This window comes from Miscanthus floridulus, chromosome 11 (genome assembly GCF_019320115.1).
Source record: "Miscanthus floridulus cultivar M001 chromosome 11, ASM1932011v1, whole genome shotgun sequence".
Lineage (NCBI taxonomy): Eukaryota > Viridiplantae > Streptophyta > Magnoliopsida > Poales > Poaceae > Miscanthus > Miscanthus floridulus.
Genome location: NC_089590.1, coordinates 55,520,663 through 55,539,383, shown reverse-complemented (window position 1 = coordinate 55,539,383; position 18,721 = coordinate 55,520,663). Strand labels below are relative to the sequence as shown.

General features: G+C 44.4%; 1 protein-coding gene across 1 annotated transcript; it reads right to left on the bottom strand.

The window, feature by feature from the left end:
• Positions 1-5,429: 5,429 nt before the first annotated feature.
• Positions 5,430-10,721, bottom strand: LOC136493449 (pachytene checkpoint protein 2 homolog). The gene is given in 15 exon segments (XM_066489534.1): positions 5,430-6,066; positions 6,157-6,282; positions 6,489-6,616; positions 7,020-7,110; positions 7,200-7,270; positions 7,576-7,645; positions 7,979-8,054; positions 8,125-8,214; positions 8,480-8,584; positions 8,657-8,760; positions 9,115-9,182; positions 9,272-9,378; positions 10,321-10,384; positions 10,495-10,597; positions 10,599-10,721. Coding segments are annotated over 15 exon segments (1,467 nt in total). The 3' UTR covers positions 5,430-5,925.
• Between the last annotated feature and the right edge of the window lie 8,000 nt (positions 10,722-18,721).

Below are 18,721 nucleotides of genomic sequence, written 5' to 3'. Positions count from 1 at the left end.
TTTGCACTTACTTCATGCTTGTTTGGACACACAAACTCCAACGTATTCTCAGGGTTTATTACAGCTCGATCTCCGCAATCGCACAGAGGAGGTTCCTCAAGTCGTCTAACTATGGCTACGTGCTTCTCCTTAGCCGTCATTGGCGGAGGGTTAGGGGGGTGGAACCCACCGCTTGAAGTGCTCATGTGGATGTCTCCCTCTAAACCAATCGTCGAAAAGGAGGTACCTAGGATCAAACTTGTCTGCACCGTCGATCCACTGAAAGAAAAAGCACCTCTCATGGTCCTACACAACGAGATTCCAACAAAATATTAGTAGCATACTTACACAAATAAAGAAAAAGGATAGTGGAAATAATTTCTTACATTAAAACGACTACATGTGTAGAAGCAACGCGCCGCTGTGTCCGGATGTTTCGAATAAAAACATGGGCCGAGAAACCACAGTCACAGTTAGGGAAAGGGAGGTCAGGAGGGACGGGGGCATCTTTGCTAGACGCGTCGGGGTATAATTCTTGAGGACGACCCCGTTTTCGCCAAAACTCCTCCCGAAACATTTCTTGCATCTAACAAAACGGATGTAATTTAACAAACATAAATCAAAACATCACAAATAAATATCAATGAGAACCATAACTACAATACAACCAATTTCGTTCTAAGAAACGAAAGCAGTTAACATTAAACCCTAAACCGAGGGTTTTCCATTTGATGCACAACAATGAACCCATAACATAACTACATGCGCCTATGGCCCTGTTTGGTTCCGCTCATCGCGCGTTCGCGACGGGAGAAGCAGGATAATCCCGTCAAATGGCTCGCGGCGGTCTCCATCGCAAACGCGGCGTTCGCGTTCGATTTCCTCTCTGCAACGGCGATTGGAAAAGCGACCGAAGGGCTGCGATTTGGAAAACGCAAGCCGCATTCCCGAGCGCTCGCTCGGGTCTCCTCTGCTCGCAGCTCCGCACGCCAGCAAATCCGCCGGCTACTGAAGCTCCTCCTCACCTGGAGCTCCTCCCCCTCACCGGGAGCTCCTCCCCCTCTCGGAGCCTGCAGCCGCAGCTTCGCCGACGGATTCGCTCGCCCGCAGCTCCACCGACGGATCCGCCTGCTCGCTTCTTCGCTGGCCGCCAGAGCTCCTCCTCGCCTAGAGCTCCTCCCCCTCTCATCCGCCCGCAGCTCCGCCGGCGGATCCGCCCGCCCGTAGCTCCGTCGACGGATTCGCCCGCTCGCTTCTCCGCCTACCGCCAGAGCTCCTCCTCGCCTGGAGCTCCTCCCCCTCTCATCCGCCCGTAGCCGCAGCTCCGCCGGCCGCCGGAGCTCCTCCCCCTCGCCGAGAGCTCCTCCCCGTCTCGGAGCCCGCACCATAGCTTCTCCCCCACGAAGAAGGACCTGGATGTAAATAGAAACTTTTATTTGGGTCAAGTAGTAAGGCTATAGACTCACAGGAATAGTAGTAAACAGTGCTACATAGTTTGAGAAAAGTCAGGGTTTCTAGTGCAAAATATCCATCCCAAAATAATCGAGCCAGCCAAACGCTCAGCTTAGATTCTACGTATCGCGACTTATCAGATAATCCTGCTCAGCTTATAAGCGAGACTCAGATGAGCTGAACCAAACAGGGCCTATGTTTGCTAGCTTTTTCCACGCCTTGGCATCATCCAACGGTTGTATAATATATATATTGAGGGATACAATGAAACCCTAAGTGATGACGATTCTTAGGTTGAAAAATCCGACTAATATATACCGAATCGATGCGAAAAAAACTAGGAAGGGAGCGAGGATACGTTGCTCTCAAAGATCTACGGATCAAATCAAGGTTTTCAAGGTCCAATATGCAGATTCGTGAGGTAGGGTGAAGTGGGGAGAGAAAAAAAAACCCGAGAGGGAGGAGAAAGAAGAGGAAGAACGCTCGGGCAGAAAGGTTGGGCCGAGGTTAAATGCTGGAAGCTCGGCGCCAAGATCTACAGCGCCAGAGTGACTGGCGTCGAGCTCCCTGCCATGCTATCCTCCGTGCCCAGGAGCTCGGCGCCGAGGTAGGTGCCAGCATCAATGGCACCGAGCTCAGGGTCCATTTTCTGAATTCTTTCCGCCAGGGTCTATTTGTGAGAAACTTTTAAAAAAAGGGCTAAATTATAAAAAATTCGGCTCAAAGATAAGCTTACCAACGCAAGGATAGGGTGATTCTATGCAAGACAAGCCAGTTAACTAAACATATCATTTCTTATGAATGCTAAGCTAGTCAATGCAAACAAACAATTGTATCTTGCATTGCCGAAGCCAGTCTTTAGCTATCAAGGCTTAGTTGACTAGCCAGGCTAAGTCTTAAACATGAACCAAGCACATGCTATGTGGTTTTCCTCTATCCTCATCCCACAGTTGTTATTAGGATCTAGAAATGTGCTAGAGGGAAGTGAATAGCCAGATGCCCACTAAAACCAAAGACACTAAGTAATTTTGATTAGAAACATAAATGACCTTAATAATGTTATTTCTAGCTAGAGATTTGCTTTCTAAGATGACAAGTGCAAGCAAAACAATTCTAGGAATGTAAACAACACAATGTAGGTACTAGAATTGACAGTGAGCTTCAAGAGATACCACACAAAATAACACAAGGTATATCTTCATGGTATTGGTGACTTACTGGTCACCCCTAGTCCATGTTTAGGTGAGCTCTTGGTTCACCACTCCTCTATCAAGCTTCCAACCCACAAAGGTTGCCTAGGCGCCTTGAGCACTTGATCTTCAGTAGGATACAACAAGAAGCTACTCAATACCTCTTTTAAACTAGAGTCGCTCTTCACCTCCTCCCACAATAGCCCCTCACAAATCCTTCTCCGGAGCACCAACACAATCTTTCTTATGCTTCACGGAGTCTGCAAGCTCTAGGTCGTCTAGGCAGCGACAACCACCAAGAGTAGCAAGAAAATTGCTTCCAATATAAAATAACTCAATGCAATGCACTAGAATCTTGATTTCACACTCAAATGATGAAATCCAAAACAAGTGAGTGAAGAGACTTAGAGTATGTTCAATGATGATATATTATGATCTTTATAAAAAATATAACCTGTTGATACACTTGATAAATGGTTATTCAATTGATGATGATAACTAATAATGAGTTTAAATGGAGCTTGGAGTGACCACTCAGAAAAACAGTGGAACCACAAGACTACATGGGCAATGGTCTTGGTTAAGTAATTGGATTTCTCTTGTTTGTCAATAGCTTATCGAAAGACGCAAGAGAGAGACTGTGATGTAGTGATACTTGGACCGAGGAAGGTGTTTTATTTGTTTGGTTTTTGTCTCCTCTTGGGGGGAGGGTTCACTCATGCAGATGGGGTGAAATTAAAGAGAGGGGATAAGAAGATGAGGTGAAATCAACATATGGGCAAAATTGCCACTTTAGGTCTGATATTTGGCCAAAGAAGATTAAATGAGAGTTAAAATCATGAAATGGCATTTTAGTGGATGTGTATCGTTTCATAAGGGCAACCTAACGAAACCCACAAATTTGATGACACTTTGGCAATATCCACTTGCCATAGGTGCAAATTTCCAATTTTCTCATCTGCTTTTGTGAAGTTGTCTTGAATTCTTTATTCCTGTGAGACGCATAAGACATGTTTGGGGTACAGCTCGAAGTTGTCAAAGCACACGTGTGCGATCGTCTATCCGGAACTATAAGGGAAACGTTGGCTTTAATGTAAGCGGCTTGTTCGTGTGTCTAGTCCGCTGATCCCCAAAACCGTGCTTGACCTTATTGATAGCCGGCGTAGGGCCTTCCTGTGGACTGGGGGAAGTGATAAATGTAATGGTTTTCAGTGCCTAATCTCTTGGGACCGAGTCTGCCTCTCCAAGGATGCTGGTGGTCTTGGTGTCCGCAATCTGGAAGATCAGAATCATTGCCTCCTCATGAAATTGGTCTATAAACTACTTGGTCCTGATGATCTTCCATGGAAACAATGGTTTATGGTTCTTTCATAACACAACTGGTGATCTAGGGGCTAGTGACCCAACTAGCTTCCTAACCCGCGGTTCAGATCCCTCACGAAGGTAATCGTCGGCTATGGCGGCTCCACCTCCTTCTGGCTCGACAAGTGGACCAAAGCTGAGCCCCTGGCTACTGTCTTTCCAGCTCTCTTCACTCACTGCCGCCGGCCTCTCTGTAATGTCAGGGATGTCCTCGCTCATGGCCTCGAGGCCACCCTCCATCCCCGGCTTACAAACCAGGCGCAAGCAGATTTGGAGCTGCTCCGCTCTTTGTTGGTCACTGTCTCCCTCAACGACTCCCCGGACCGCCGGCTCATGGACGCCCCGGGGAGCCATCCTTTCTCGTCCCATGAAGCCTACCATGCTCTCCACGCCGGAGACCCCGTACTCCTTGGCCCGCAACTAATCTGGGGCTGCAGGTTCCCCGGGAAGCTAAAATTCTTTGGCTGGCTTGTCCACTTCGACAAGTTTGTTTTGGAAAAACATCCGGCCGCTGGACGAGTGCTTCTGTCCGAGCTGTCCCGGAGTTCTGGAAACAAGTGACCACATCTTCATCGTTTGCCCAAAGGCAGCCAGCGTCTGGAGCCGACTCAACATTGCTGTACAAGCTGGCGACCAAACAGCGCCCTGAGAAATTGGACGGACCATCAATTTACCTGCTAAGGTTCGGCTTGATATGATGCTCATCATTCTCTGGCATATCTGGAAAGCTAGGAACGCGACCATCTTCGACTCCGCGACCACCACCACGACTTGTGTGCTACGCGCAGCAATCAAAGACGCCGGTCCCTGGGCTTGCAGGTACAAGAAGGATAAAGCTTGTGTGACAGCCTAGATAGATTATCTTCAGTGTTGTAACAACGCGTAATTTTACTCTCTATGCTCAGTTCTCCACACCCTTCCCTATACACTTTTGTACACCTTCTGGGATGCCGGAAGTAACTTATACTTTGTTCGAGCTCTTTAGCTCCCTCGATTCAATACAGTAGGTGGGAACTCTCCCCCAAATTGGTCGAAAAAAAAAGTTTAGAGGCTGTACAATTACGACTGTTTAGAAAAGGAACATGACGGTAGGCACTAAACAACGATCTGGTTCCAAGTTGCAATGGAGACGATTCCGATTCTTTTTTTCGAGAACGTGCTTAGCACGTGTTTTATTAATAAGAAGTTTGAAAAGCTTACACGCCCGTCATCATATCATGGCGAGTTACCATAAGTGATGAGGTTAAACACTTAAACACTGACAAAAGACACCGCTAGACGGTGAAACACGCTGTTGTGAGTAACTAAGAAACTAATTGTGCGACCTAAGAAGCGCTGCCCGATAGGGGACAATGAAGCGACGTTGAGCAGACAGCGCTCAATCCGACACCGGTGTCACCCTGCCCCTGCGCTAACGAAGAGACGATTCCGATTCAGTCACCAGATTATGGCACTAACTGGCAAGGGACAACAGCGAGCCGTGAGCCGTCCCTGACTGTATGGCTTCTCGTACTGTGTAAAGATCTACAGATCAAATGTGCTGAAGCGACAATCAGATAGGCACCTTACATCCATTCTGAGCTCCTAACTGTTAAGAATCAGATCAACCAAACACAAGCCGGTGATCTCATCGCATGGATCCATCTTCACACGTAGTGACTAGGCTTAGTATTAACCATAGATCTAATCCTATGATTACTATTCATCCGTGTAAAGCACGGACATCTCGAAGGGGCGTCAAGACAGTTCATTCATTCTTTGTTCTTCTCTCTTTACATTTAAACACTAACCTAACCCTAGAGATGGGATGGACTTTCTTATCCTTGTAGCGACCTGGCAATTGACCATAATATCAGGGACAACCGGAACATGGCATTTGGAATGAACTGTTAGCATTTTGCTCTTCCAAAAGATGCCAAGGTCTCAAGGTTGAACTAAGTAACTAACCACGTGACTCCAAGACCTCTCTTTGCGCAGTCTTTATCAATGTATGCAAGAAAGTAGAAGCATCGCAGCATGAAGGGTTGGTGACAGAGGCATGTGCCAGGAAAGGGAGTTTCCTCAATGACCGGCCACTAAGTCCCTGCAAAGAGATATGAGCCACCACCATTTAACGAGAAATGGAGAAGCCTTGGTTACAGCAAACAGCATGTGGGTCAGCTTCATTATTTACCTCACACAGTTTTGCGGCTTCATAGAGTAGACTGGATAACTGAAACGCACCAGGGTCTGCAGCCTCAGGACAGTGCTTCTTCTCCTTCAGGGTCGAATAGTTCAGAATACACGGCACACTACTACCCTACAATTGGAGAATTTCAAGGTTACCAATAGTTGCAGTAAATAAAATTGAAAAGCAAAGTGCTACCACTGAAATCAAGAAAAAAGATTCGCTCATAGTTCTGCATGATCAAAGCAACCATCATGAGCTCTGGTAGGCTGATACAGTGACAGTAACACTATGAAAAGTTGGCAAGTTGGGCACCAAGTTGGCAAAGCAGGACATACCTGAGGATATGTAAGAATGCCAACTCTTAAGAGCTCCTGTATGCATGACCTCAAGATCTCGTATCGTGCTTGAAGCATAGGGGGTCCAACATATGCCTTAATGTCTGCCCTGTCAACAAATGCAATATCTGCCAGTAGACAGTAAGCATTAGGTAATTACAGAAGTCCTTATACAGAGTGTTCTCAGAAACAAACTGCGAGATCAAATCATGAGTGCCCATAAAAAAAACATGACTGTAGTCGATCCAAGAGAAAGAAATTCTACAGAGCACACATGATTTGTATTTTGATGGCAAGAAGATATTTATAAGTTAGCTATTATATTATTTTAATCAAAAAAATTAGGAAATTTGCTTCCATGGAAATGGATAGTTCATCAACCTTAAAGAATATTATTATGTTTAGTGGTGTGACTGCAGAACTGCTTTCTCATAATAAAGGGATTCACTCAACCAACTAACAACGTGTGACTGTCAAGATGATTATTCATAGCCCTACGGTTAAAGAGTCAAATGGCAGGAAATCTAGTACCTATTGCTGTAGTGATATTTGATGTTGTTAAAATGATAACATTTGGCCAAGACTTCAGTTTGTCCATTTGTGTTAGCAGCGCATTCACAACCTGAAGTTGCACAAGAGAAGAATATAGTGTAAACATTAGCCAAGAAATAATACATGATCAGGAAAAAAAAATTAGGATGAAAACTTTACTCTAATGGAGTCTGAAGGTTCAGAGCCAGATATGGCAGCTTGTCTGGCAGCAGCAAGGCTTTCAACTTCATCTACAATATATATACATATCATATATAAGATTGAGGTTTCAAATATATAGCATGCAGCAAATCAAGTACTCTATTTTCTCAAGCCTTAGGTAGCACTCTATAGGACTACTGCTTGTGTTATGTGTTTGCTTGCTTCAACTAGGAGACAATGCTGAGGTTAAGTGAAACTGTGCTGGATTCAGGGTCCATGCGCGCCTATGCACATACAGGATGTGATCAGGGGGGTGGACTCATATCTAATTCAGACCAAGGTATCAAACAAAGCAGACTCATTCAGGGTCACCTGTCACGACTCAAGAACATACCTATCAATACAAATACCAGGTTGCTTTCTTCCTCCACCATCTCCTGGATCTTCTGGAAAAGTTTGGCAACCTAAAGGACAATGGATAGAATGTGGATTGTCAGATGTAACTATGGGTGAGTAAGACAATATTTCCAGAATATAATTCGGATTTGTTGGTGAAAAAAGAAGAAATAGGTTGTCATTCCATTACAATATCATCAAACAAGAGAAAGAGCTAATTTCCTGTTTGGGTATTTCAATGGAAATACCCTTTGTGGGTGTTTTATGTAGAAATACTGTTTTTCTTATTTTGACAATCCAGAATCCACCATACAGAAAAGATAAAAGTGGTTCAGGAACTATTAAATTAAGGAGCTCATGCATATGAACATATGATAACAGCTTAGCACAAAAAGGCATACCAATTTTCCACTTTCAGAAAACCACTTGCTGAACAACGAATGAGCATTCACTTCAATCAATTGACACATAGAATACCTAGTATATACAAGTGTCAGTGAAGAATAACACATCTGGTAAAAAAAAGTATATCTCATTTAGCACGGACCTTGACTTGAAGCGAATGGAAAGTTTCTGTGCTAGTGCTTTACACAAGGAAGTCTTTCCTGTTCCAGGCGGACCATGCAAAAGTACAATCCTGTAATTTGTAAAAAATAAAAGCATGAAGAATCATTTCACTGAGTCACCAGGTCGCGGTTTCGAAGCAGCCTCTCCGCAGATTTTGCGGGGGGAAGGCTTGCCTCGGTTTTTCCCTTCCCCAGAACCCACTCGTGTGGGAGCCTCCGGCACTGGGTCTGCCCATGAAGAATCATTTCACTCTATAGAGTACACAATCTTTTACTTTGTTTTTTGTAAAATAAATAGTGACTGCAAATGTGTATAACAGTGTTACAGATGCTTACCGGTTCCATGAAACCAGACATGTATCCACACCCCTTTCAGTAAAAAGCAAAGCACTGGCAGCATATCTCAGCAACCTCTGCTTGAGACCAACTTCATATAGTAAACTGCAAACACTAATGAGATCATCCGCAGAACAAAAATGGAGATTGAAGTGGTTAAGGATAAGCAGTATTTACCTTTCCCACAAACCATCAAATTCTTTGGCAGGTAAGGCCCACTCGTTAAAGCTAGAGAGCGTATCATCCTCGCTTGGTTCCTCACCAGGACCATCTTCACTCAGCTACAGCATAACCAAATGAGCTTGAGGTGAATAAACTGGACAGCAGCTAGTATATTGAATGGATACAAAATATGGAACGATTTTTGTTTCGGAACGAAACCATTCCTCAGGATCAATATTAGGATGTAAAATGTCCCCAGAAGAAACAACTGTAACTTGAACTCAAAACAACAGCTAAAATTCAGCAGTGGTGGAAGTATGTCCAGATAAAACAGCTATAGCATTTTACTGAGTGAAGAAGCAAGATAACCAACATGGTCACATGGAATCATGTTGACATATAAAAATGACATCAGTTTTGGATAGAACTGCAAGTGATTAGGAAGTAAACGTAAAACATTAAGAATCTCATACCTGGAACACGTGCACAACAGGCTTAACTTGCCAAAATAAGAGAACTTTGTGATTCTCAGCCCACTCATCTGCATAAATGTTTAGCACTCAGAATAAGGATGTTATGAGTAACAGAGCACAAGTAACCATAATTCCCAGCCTAAGTGAATGACCATACCAGTGTCACATATTCGTATCCTTTTGACATTTTCAAGAAGAAAAGAATTATCAGCAGGAATTGGCACAGGCCCATCAACATAGCTTAAGCTTCGAGCTTCTAGCATCCTGATTGAGCGAGTACAAAACTATAAGCATGAGCAACAGTAAATTTTAATACCTCATGAGAGAAGATGGCAGTTAGTGTGAAAAAGTTTAATAAAGCACTTAAGCTAGCATTAAAATGCAGAAAGTTTCTTCAGAAAACTATGTTAGGTCCATGGCTTTACACCACCAATTCACATGTTGACAAGAAAGAGATGAGCCTTTTCGCACTATTTTCTTAGCATACCACTACTAACGACAGGATTTAGAGAACACTTGAGTTCTTCATAATTTCACTAAGCCATTGACTGGCTTATAAGCATTTCACAAACCAATAATCTCCACCTAACCACTAATCAATCACAGGACTTGGAAATTGTATGACATTTTTTCTTTCCAAATTTGCTCCTACTCCATAGTCTGGGCTCTGATTACTAATTTGTGAATGGCAATGGCAGGAGTGTGGATTACTGACATAGTACTAATCTGGGCTCTGGGATCTGCTTCAGTGGCAAACTGGTGACTGGTGCATGTGGTTTCCACTGCCCTCTGCAGCTGAACTGGTGACTGGTACCTTGTTGTTAGTACCATACAAAACTTTGTATACTGTGTACAAACTGTCTAGTTGACGTTTCTACTTCGTATTAGCTATTTGTCAGGTGATTTGACTGTTTAGCATTTGGGTGCACACTGGGAACCTATTAGAAAATCTTGAAAACTCAGTCCCGATTTGCCACATTGTTTTATCTTTGCATTCTGCCACTTCATCCAGAAATACAAGTTTCTTATCAGACATTTTAAGCATGGCTCAGTGCAAAATAAGGCCGTCAACACTTAATTTCACATTTTTCAGAGCCCCCACCATCTCTAAACCAACTCACGTGCACTGCTCATACTACTCACCAAATCACTAAACAACGATAAGAGTATTTTTCTGAACAAAGTCTGGCTAGATCAAGCACGAACCTCTCTACCGCCACCTGGACGTCCTCGTGGCGAGCCGCGCTCGCGGCGTGCAACAGTACCTCAACTGCAGCAGGCACAAAATGAAAAACGGAAAACACACGAAATCGGCGTGTCAACAGCACTCGAATTCGAAATTGCTAGGATGGTGCCCAACGAGAGCGTGGCGGCACCCACCTGACACGAGGACCTTGTCGTCGGCCGGGGAAGGAGCAACCACGGCCGCAGCCACAGCCGCCTGCTGCTGCGGCGGCGAGGAGGAGACCGCGGCGACAGGGGGGCGGCAGCACCTGGGGGGCGGCAGGTGCCAGCAACGGGGCAGCGGTGGCGGCACACGCGGCATCCGGAGGGGGAGGGGGTGGGGGTGCGGAGAAGGAGAAGGAGATCTCCATAGGGGCGCTCATGGTGAGCGGCCCAAGCTGCGCGCGCGAGATTTTTCTAGGGTTTTGGGAAATTGGGGAACGGGAATGGAGGAGGTTGTGGACTGTGGAATGGAGAAGGTGATTTTGAGCGGATTTGGGGTTTCCCGCGCTTAAGAAGTCGTAAAGCGAGATGGGCTTGCGTGTGAAAAAGGGGTTGGGTTGTGTAGGAATTATTGGGCTGGTTTGGAGCCCGGTCGAAAGTCCTCCAGTCTAGCCTGGCCCAAGAGGCCCTACCACATTTGGTGCCAACAAGTGTGGCTGCTAAAAAAAGCCTTATGTATGGGTTTCAGTGTTTTCTCTTTTAGAAACCAGAGACAATTTGCTGAGGTTCGGAGTAGAAGCCGATATCAAGCTGTACAAAATCAGAATCCAAAAGATTTAAACCCTAATTTCACATAAGTGCAATGTGAACAGATGCACTTCATTTCCAAAGTTAATTTCTTTGCTACTCCGTACTTGTTTTATACGCGCATGCTTTAGTTGTTTTTTAAGAGCTTCTCTTCATTAACCGAAAGTTGGAACGTTATAATTGTAGATAATTAAATGCAAAACTGTTGCAGAGATCAAAATAAAGTGTTTCTTTTATCTCAATTTGTTTACTCAAGACTGCTATGTAAGTATGTATTTTATCACAGTGGTGGAATCAGAAACATAATAATAACAAATAATAATTATAATAAGATGTGCTAATAATGAACTGGTGCTACAGGCCGCCCCAACACTGGTCTTTAACTCCACGGCACACCATACAGCTCTTTCATTTGGCATGAACATATTATTATTATTAATCCTTCTCCGTTTGAAAAAAAAAAAGAAAAAAAGATATATACGTCGACCCTACTAGGCTACTATTCCTTGCTATTTTGCAAGGAGGATCGTGTTTTGAGCATCTCTATCGTGACAATGTTGCTCTAGCAGTCTAGTGGGATCATGGGTCGCCGTGTGCGCCCATTCCATCCGACCCTCCCTGTCCTGCGCAAGTCGCCGACACAGGGACAGGGGCGACCCCGACCACCGCCGTGTCCCGTGTGGATATTCCCAGACCGTGCCACGGCAGTCCTGGAACATTCGGGTGGCTTGTTCCATTATTTACTTTAATCCACATGTGAAATAGAATAGAACTTAAACAATCCAATTTAACCCATAGAAAATGTGATGAATATATACCCATCCAAATGAATCAAGGCCCTACTTAGTGGCAGCGCAACAGCTGTGCAGTGCAGGCGCAGGCGCAGCTCGCAATGTGTAGATACGACGCTACGTACTGTACGTGCTAGTACTACAAGAAGCTCTTAGTGTGTTCGGCTGGCTGGCTGGTGCTGGCCAGTCCACTCATGTGGTTACTGTTTATGTGAACAATATCTTTTAATTAGAATAGTATTTTTCTCTCACGACAAACCACTCGAAACAGTATTTTAGTTTTTTTTAGGCCAGCCGAACAGCCTCTATGATACGTCGTCCCATGCCTTGCAGCTTCAATCTCTAGCTAGGTGCGGTGCCGCCGAGGCTCTTCTCGTGTCATGGCGTCCGCGTGTGCTCACGATTTGCTGCTCGACGCTATCACAGAGGAAGTGCAGTAATTACTAACTCCGGTCCTGCGTGTCGTGGGCTCTGTGGCTCTAGGGGACTCGACTCGACGACCTGTCGATGCCGTAATCCAGCAGATGACGCCAAAACCAAGCACCAAATAGTATCCGTGAATAAGTTCAAATAAAAATAGTATCCGTGACGCCGCGAGCGACCCACTGGGCGTGTGTGACTTCGTGCGCAGCAAGAGGCGGTGGCAGATGAACAGAGGTTACAGAGCAAGTGACGGCGACGCGCCGGGCACGCCGACCATGGAGCCCCTAGGACCAGGGCCATGTTTAGTTCCACCAAAATTCAAACTTTGGCACTATATAAAAAAAAGATTCTCCATCACATCAAACTTGCGGTATATGCATGGAGTACTAAATATTGACAAAATCAAAAACTAATTGCACAGTTTGGTTGTACTTTGCGAGACGAACGTTTTGAGCCTAATTAGTCAATGTTTGGACAATTATTACCAAATACAAACGAAAATGCTACAGTGCGCTATAGAGCGCTACAGTATGTTCGGCGCTGAGTTGGACGAACTAAACATGGCCTAGGGCAACTAGAGGAGCTGGTTCGAGAGCAGTCTGACCGGGCCCAGACATGGACTGCTCCCGAGTCCGAACTCCCCTCCTCTCGTTTCTTTTCAATTAGCCAATAAATATATATGGGTTGCTAGGACCCGGACATCCAGTTGAACAGGACCCTCACGCCTGTAGCCATTTTGACGTGGAGTCCGCTCCGCCCCCAACATCCAACCTCGAAAAAGAGGGGGAGAGGGTGGCGGAAGCCAGCCGACGCCAGGAGCAGAAGCAAACACTGAAGAAGAAGGTGCAACACCTGATCTACTTTTGAAACATTTAGATGCAACACTTGCAATATACGTCTAAAGATATATGAATTATTTGAAACATGCATCTGTGTAACACCTTCGGTGCTACATCCTAAATCATCTACTAAAAACATGTCACGAGCATCATGTTTATGTGTTAATGCATTTGATAGAATGTGTAGATAAATTTCTTGTAACTTAAAATGACTAATAAAAATATTAAACGAAAATTAATTCAATAGTTCAGGTATATCAAGTAGGGTTTAAAACTAATTTTTATTAAGCAAAAATACTATAGAACATGTGTGTGATACTTAAATAAAGTTTGAAGTACAAATCTTGTAGATGACAGTGAAATACTTGCTGTCAAAAAATGATATTACTAGCTAATATTTTCACTAGCTTAGAAATCGCAAATTGAAATCAAATTCGGCTCAAAACTTAGAAAATTTCCAAGTCTGTCAACAGCTAGACATTGTTATGTTTAGCAAATTATTTTGATAGATTAGGTTAAGGGGTGGTGTAGTGTTATAGCTCAATTTGGTAGCCTCATATGCCATCTTGAGCATAGTGAAGATGGTTTGGCTCATAGGGCAACCGTTTAGCCGTTTTGGACGCTTTAAAAGTCGTGCGCGTCACAATTTCGGGATGGTTAGCGTCGTGCGCGCGGTCACCACACGGCCTCCTCGTGCCGCGCACATGGCCGCGTCCCGCACGGTCAACCTATGCCGCCACGCTGGGCCGGTCGGGCCGCCTGGGTTTGGCCGAGGCCGATCGCAGCGAGTCGCTGACCCCGTGCCCTGCTGTCCAGCCCCGCGCTACACTACCGTCGGTCCGCCCATTGCTGCCTCGCCGCACTATCGACCCACCTCGCGTCGCGACGCTGTCGCTGTCGTCGCATCGCCATCGCGTCTGTGTCTGTCCGTTGTACTCTCTACGCCGCTGCCAGCCCAGTTCAAGGCCACCACTGCCGCGCGCACATGGCCGAGCCGCCGTCGCCTTATCATTTAAGACACTATGGCCGCGCAGGCCACGCCAATCGAACGTGTGCACGCCTTGTCCGTAGCGCCTGCACGTGGGTGTCCTGATCACGCCGCTCGCGTCTCACCAAGGCGAGGATGAGCCAAGCCCACCTATCGCTCTCCGTCTCTCTCTTTCTCTCTTTCTTCCTCCGCTGACGCTGCCGAGCCGCGCCATCAATTGCCCTATGAACGATCACCTCCATTCAATTCAGCGCATCCACGGCTTCACCATCACGTCCTCTCGCTACCCGACCCCACCTAGCTTTGAAGCAGCACGGCCAAGCTCCAATTTTGGAGTTTCTCCACCGTCGTGCTGATAAGGCCACGTCCGACCGTGGGTGTGGGCAGCTCTCCCATCGTCCCTCTCGAGCTAATTCACCTGCACCACTAGCATCGTCTTGACTTCCTCTCCACCTTGCGTGCCTTAGTCGAACCGCTACCGCCACCACTACCGAGCCGCCGTGGTGTGTCGTCGCATGGCTCGGACGCACGTGGCCAACCTTCCACCGTCATCTTCCACCCCAACTGTCACCTTGCCCTGGTCTTTGGTAGCCTCCTAATGCTCATGCGCTAACCGATTAGGTCTGTAGCTGTCCTAGCTCACCAGAATAGTGACGCTGCCGTCATGGATGGCCGCGCGCCGCTGTAGCCATTCCCAGCCAGTCGTGTCACCCTACACAGCCGCTTAGCATAGCCGCTCGAGTCAGAGATGGTGATTGACCAATTAGGTGGGCCTGCGTAGGTCCCAAGTGGCCGGCGTAGGCGCTCAGTGCCGTCGCTCGCCGCGTCGCCGTACACTGAGTCACCGGGAGTGCGCGCGGGTGAATTAGGGAAATGTCAGGGGGTTAAGTGAGAAGTTCTAAGAGAGAGGAAAATAGTATTAGTACTTAGGCCCTGTTCACTTCTCTTATAATTTGTCTTTTTCAGCTTGTTTTTTTCAGCCAGAATAATATTTTTCTCTCACAGCAAATTAGTCGAAACAGTATTTTGGCTTATTTTTTCAGCGAAGCGAACGAGCCTTAGTTGTAATTTGAGAGAAGTGTGAGGTCTATTTTGCAAACACGTCAGCACGCACGGGGTTTCCCCGCCGAGGGCCGCCGCGCGCTCACGCGCGCTGTGTCGCGTGGGCCGCGCAGGAGAATTCGTTTTTTCTTTTCATAAGGAAATAGAAATATTTTTCTAATATAATTTTTGAGCTGATCTTTGGTAAATCATATAAAATCATGTAGGTGTCTAAAATTATGAAATAAATTTTGTTAAGTTTCTAAATTATGCTTTATCTGTTTGTGTATTTAGTTCATATATATATATGTTGATACCAGGAGCTATTAAATCATTTGAAAATGTTTAATATTATTAGGTTAAATATTGTAGGAATTTTGTGGTAAATTCGTGATAGCTTTAGTCCTAAAATTTTTTATGGTAGCTTCATTGTATTATTATGTGCTCACCGTAATTTTTGTAGTTTTAGAATAGACTAAGTATTAGGGTAGTTAAATGCTCTTTATTTCAATGTACATCAAATCATTAGTAAAAATAAAGATATATTCTTCATTTGTAAAGCTAGGTGTTTGTTAGTTGAACTCAACACTTTGCTTGTAAAAATGATAGTTAGCTTCGTACCTTAGTCATTAGAGCTAGCTTAGTAGCTTAGTATATGTATTCTTATTTTAAGAGTTGTTGTTGCATAAATGCTAAGTGTTGCATCATCATCGTATGCATGTAGAGAATGAGTTGGCAGAGACCGTGATCACCGGTGATCATGAGTTTGAGGAGATCATCGAGGAGTACGAGGAGGAGATTCTCATGCAGGAGAAGGTTCCAGAGCCTGTCGACGAAATATGGTCGGCAGTCTACCTAGGGGTATGCCTAAGGTAGTAAATATATCGGCAGACGATGCGCAAGCTACAAAACAAGATGGTGGCGGCAAGACAGACACAAGATTTTATCCAGGTTCAGCCGCCGTAAAGGCGTAATACCTATGTCATACGTCTGATTGTATTGCTTATATGTCAATAATAGATGTAGATGAATCATGATGGATCCTCTCCGCTAGGGGACCCCTACCTCTCCTTATATACTCTGGAGGAAGTAGGGTTATAAGTAAAGTAGGCATATTTGATATATAACAATGTCTTGTGGTGCACACCGAGCAGTGCCGTGCACGCCTTAACGTTGTGGGCTGGACCACTCCTAATGGTGCGGCCCATGTCTTGTCTTAAGGATACCGAGGGACATACCCCCAAGAGCCGTCACTAACTGACTCAGGCTGACACCACGCCTGCCTAAGGCAAGTCCGGTGCATAACTCTTATTTTTTATAATCACTGAATATATATATATATATATATATATATATATGTGATGTGCATTTATATTACAGGAATTTATGTGAACCACATACATAGATATAACTGTCCTATGAGTCCTACTAGTATAGGTTCGAGTAGCTGCTATGCTTAGGTTTTTGGTAGCGTGAGTAACCTGTCGTTACTCACAATAGGTGATTATTATAATTACTCTCATGATAAAATGATGAAAGAAAAATGGAGACTGAGCAGAAATATGGTATGGGTATTGGTGGGTGTAACAGACTACGTCCCGCGACCAATAGGGCTTGACTTGGTTACACTTTTTTCTCTGTTAGTGTCGATTAAGGACCGTCCATTGTTGTGGATGGTAGTCAGGTCACAGACTTATTATCCTGAGCACATACTTGCTTATAGGAGCGGGAAGGCTCGTTACACTCCTGTCGTGGGTTTCGACTCTTTTTCTGACCGACTGATTGGAGGCGGAGAAATGTGGAGGTCTAAGCACCATACAAAGACTAGGTCTCAAGTGTGGGGCTTGGAGTCCAAATTTAGACTAAGACCTGGACCCCATGACAATAGTGGAATGGGTTAGTCTTGTTTATGTCTGGGGTACAAACGGAGCATGTGTTTCGGGGTACCCAGCTGTGATACATCGGTTCATGAATCGCTGTTTTTGTGAGACGTTACGACTTGGCTATGGTCTAGCACCGTAGTAAGAACTGGAAGATGAAAGATGGTAAAATGGTTCTAATGGTTTAACCCTTGTTTGATAGTAGAACATATGCTTACCTAGAATGGTTAGCTAATAAAGTAATCATGACTACTAATAAAACTTGACTGTAAGGATGAACTATTAGTAATGCTTTTCGCAAAAAAAAAGAAAATAGCATATCCATATTACCTACCATATTCCTTGGAATCGGGAAAATTATTTTTACTAGTCGGGTAAATCTTGCGAGTACATTGTATACTCAGGGTTTATTTTACCCTATTACAGATGCAGCTTGAGGAGTAACTCTTGTGTGGAGGATTCTTCTGGTAGACACAGATAGATCCTTGTATCATTTTCGCTAGATGCTTATTTTCATTCCGCTGTTTAATTATCGTACTCTGAACTCTGGTATTGTAATAAATAATTTTTAAGAACTTTTGTTGTATAAAATGGACTAAGTATTATAAGCTCATACTCATTATTGGATTCTGGATGTAAAAACGTGGATTGTTTCGAGTTCTTCTTTAGGGTATGCTCGACGGAACTGTTCGGTGTAACTCACTTTCGAGGTGCTTAGTGTCTAATGAAAGACGAGCACCTCCGAAAACGTGTTATTTGAGCGGTTATGCCACAGGTGGTATCAAAGCCAATAATGAGTCTACGAGTTAAAAAAACTCTTCAAAACCTAAAATTTGACTTACAAAAACTTTGCGAAAAATAGGATGCGATAAATTACGTAAATATGTATAAGCCCTAGTAATATGGTCTATCTAGCATAGTGGCACTGGTTTTATCTAATCAATCTTCTACAGGTATACTAACTTACGCTACGTAAGAGTCGTTTAGTGTACGAAAAGTGAGTGTGCGCTGTGCTAAAAATTATATACGAATGTCGCTATACTCTGGCACGAGCGAACGAATAGGTCAATTCATGCATCATGAAAAAAGAATTTTGCTTAAACTAAACTCTCCCTCCCGTATAATTTTTGGGTAGTAAATGGATAGGATAATGAATAAAGAGAAATGCCTTAACTCTTAAGGAAAAGATCTCGCTAGTAACCATTTATCGGGCCTTATCCATGTGTTTTTAGTATAAATTGTTAGCTATCTCGTGCGTTGTTACGGGATAACTAAACTTTTATACTAAAAACACAGAGATCGCATAATAAGATAACAATACTATAAATTAAATATCGACGTTAAAGTGATATTTTACAGTATTGTTATCTTATCATGTAATCTGTGTGTTTTAGTATAAAAGTTTAGTTGTCCCGTAGTAAGTAGTAACGCACGAACACGAACCTAGTGGGAAGAAAAAAAAGGACGGTTGAAAAAAATCATAGACATCTAGAGGTGGTAGTGCGCCGTGGATTGTAATAGAAATATATAGAGAGATTATATAGATCTGTTATCGCTACTTAAAAAGTATCGACAGGTTTCGTCCACGAAGATTTCATGCGCGCGCCCCATCGAAAGTCCAAGACTCGTACTGTCGACCTCCTCGTCCGAACCGAAAAAAAACTAAGGAGG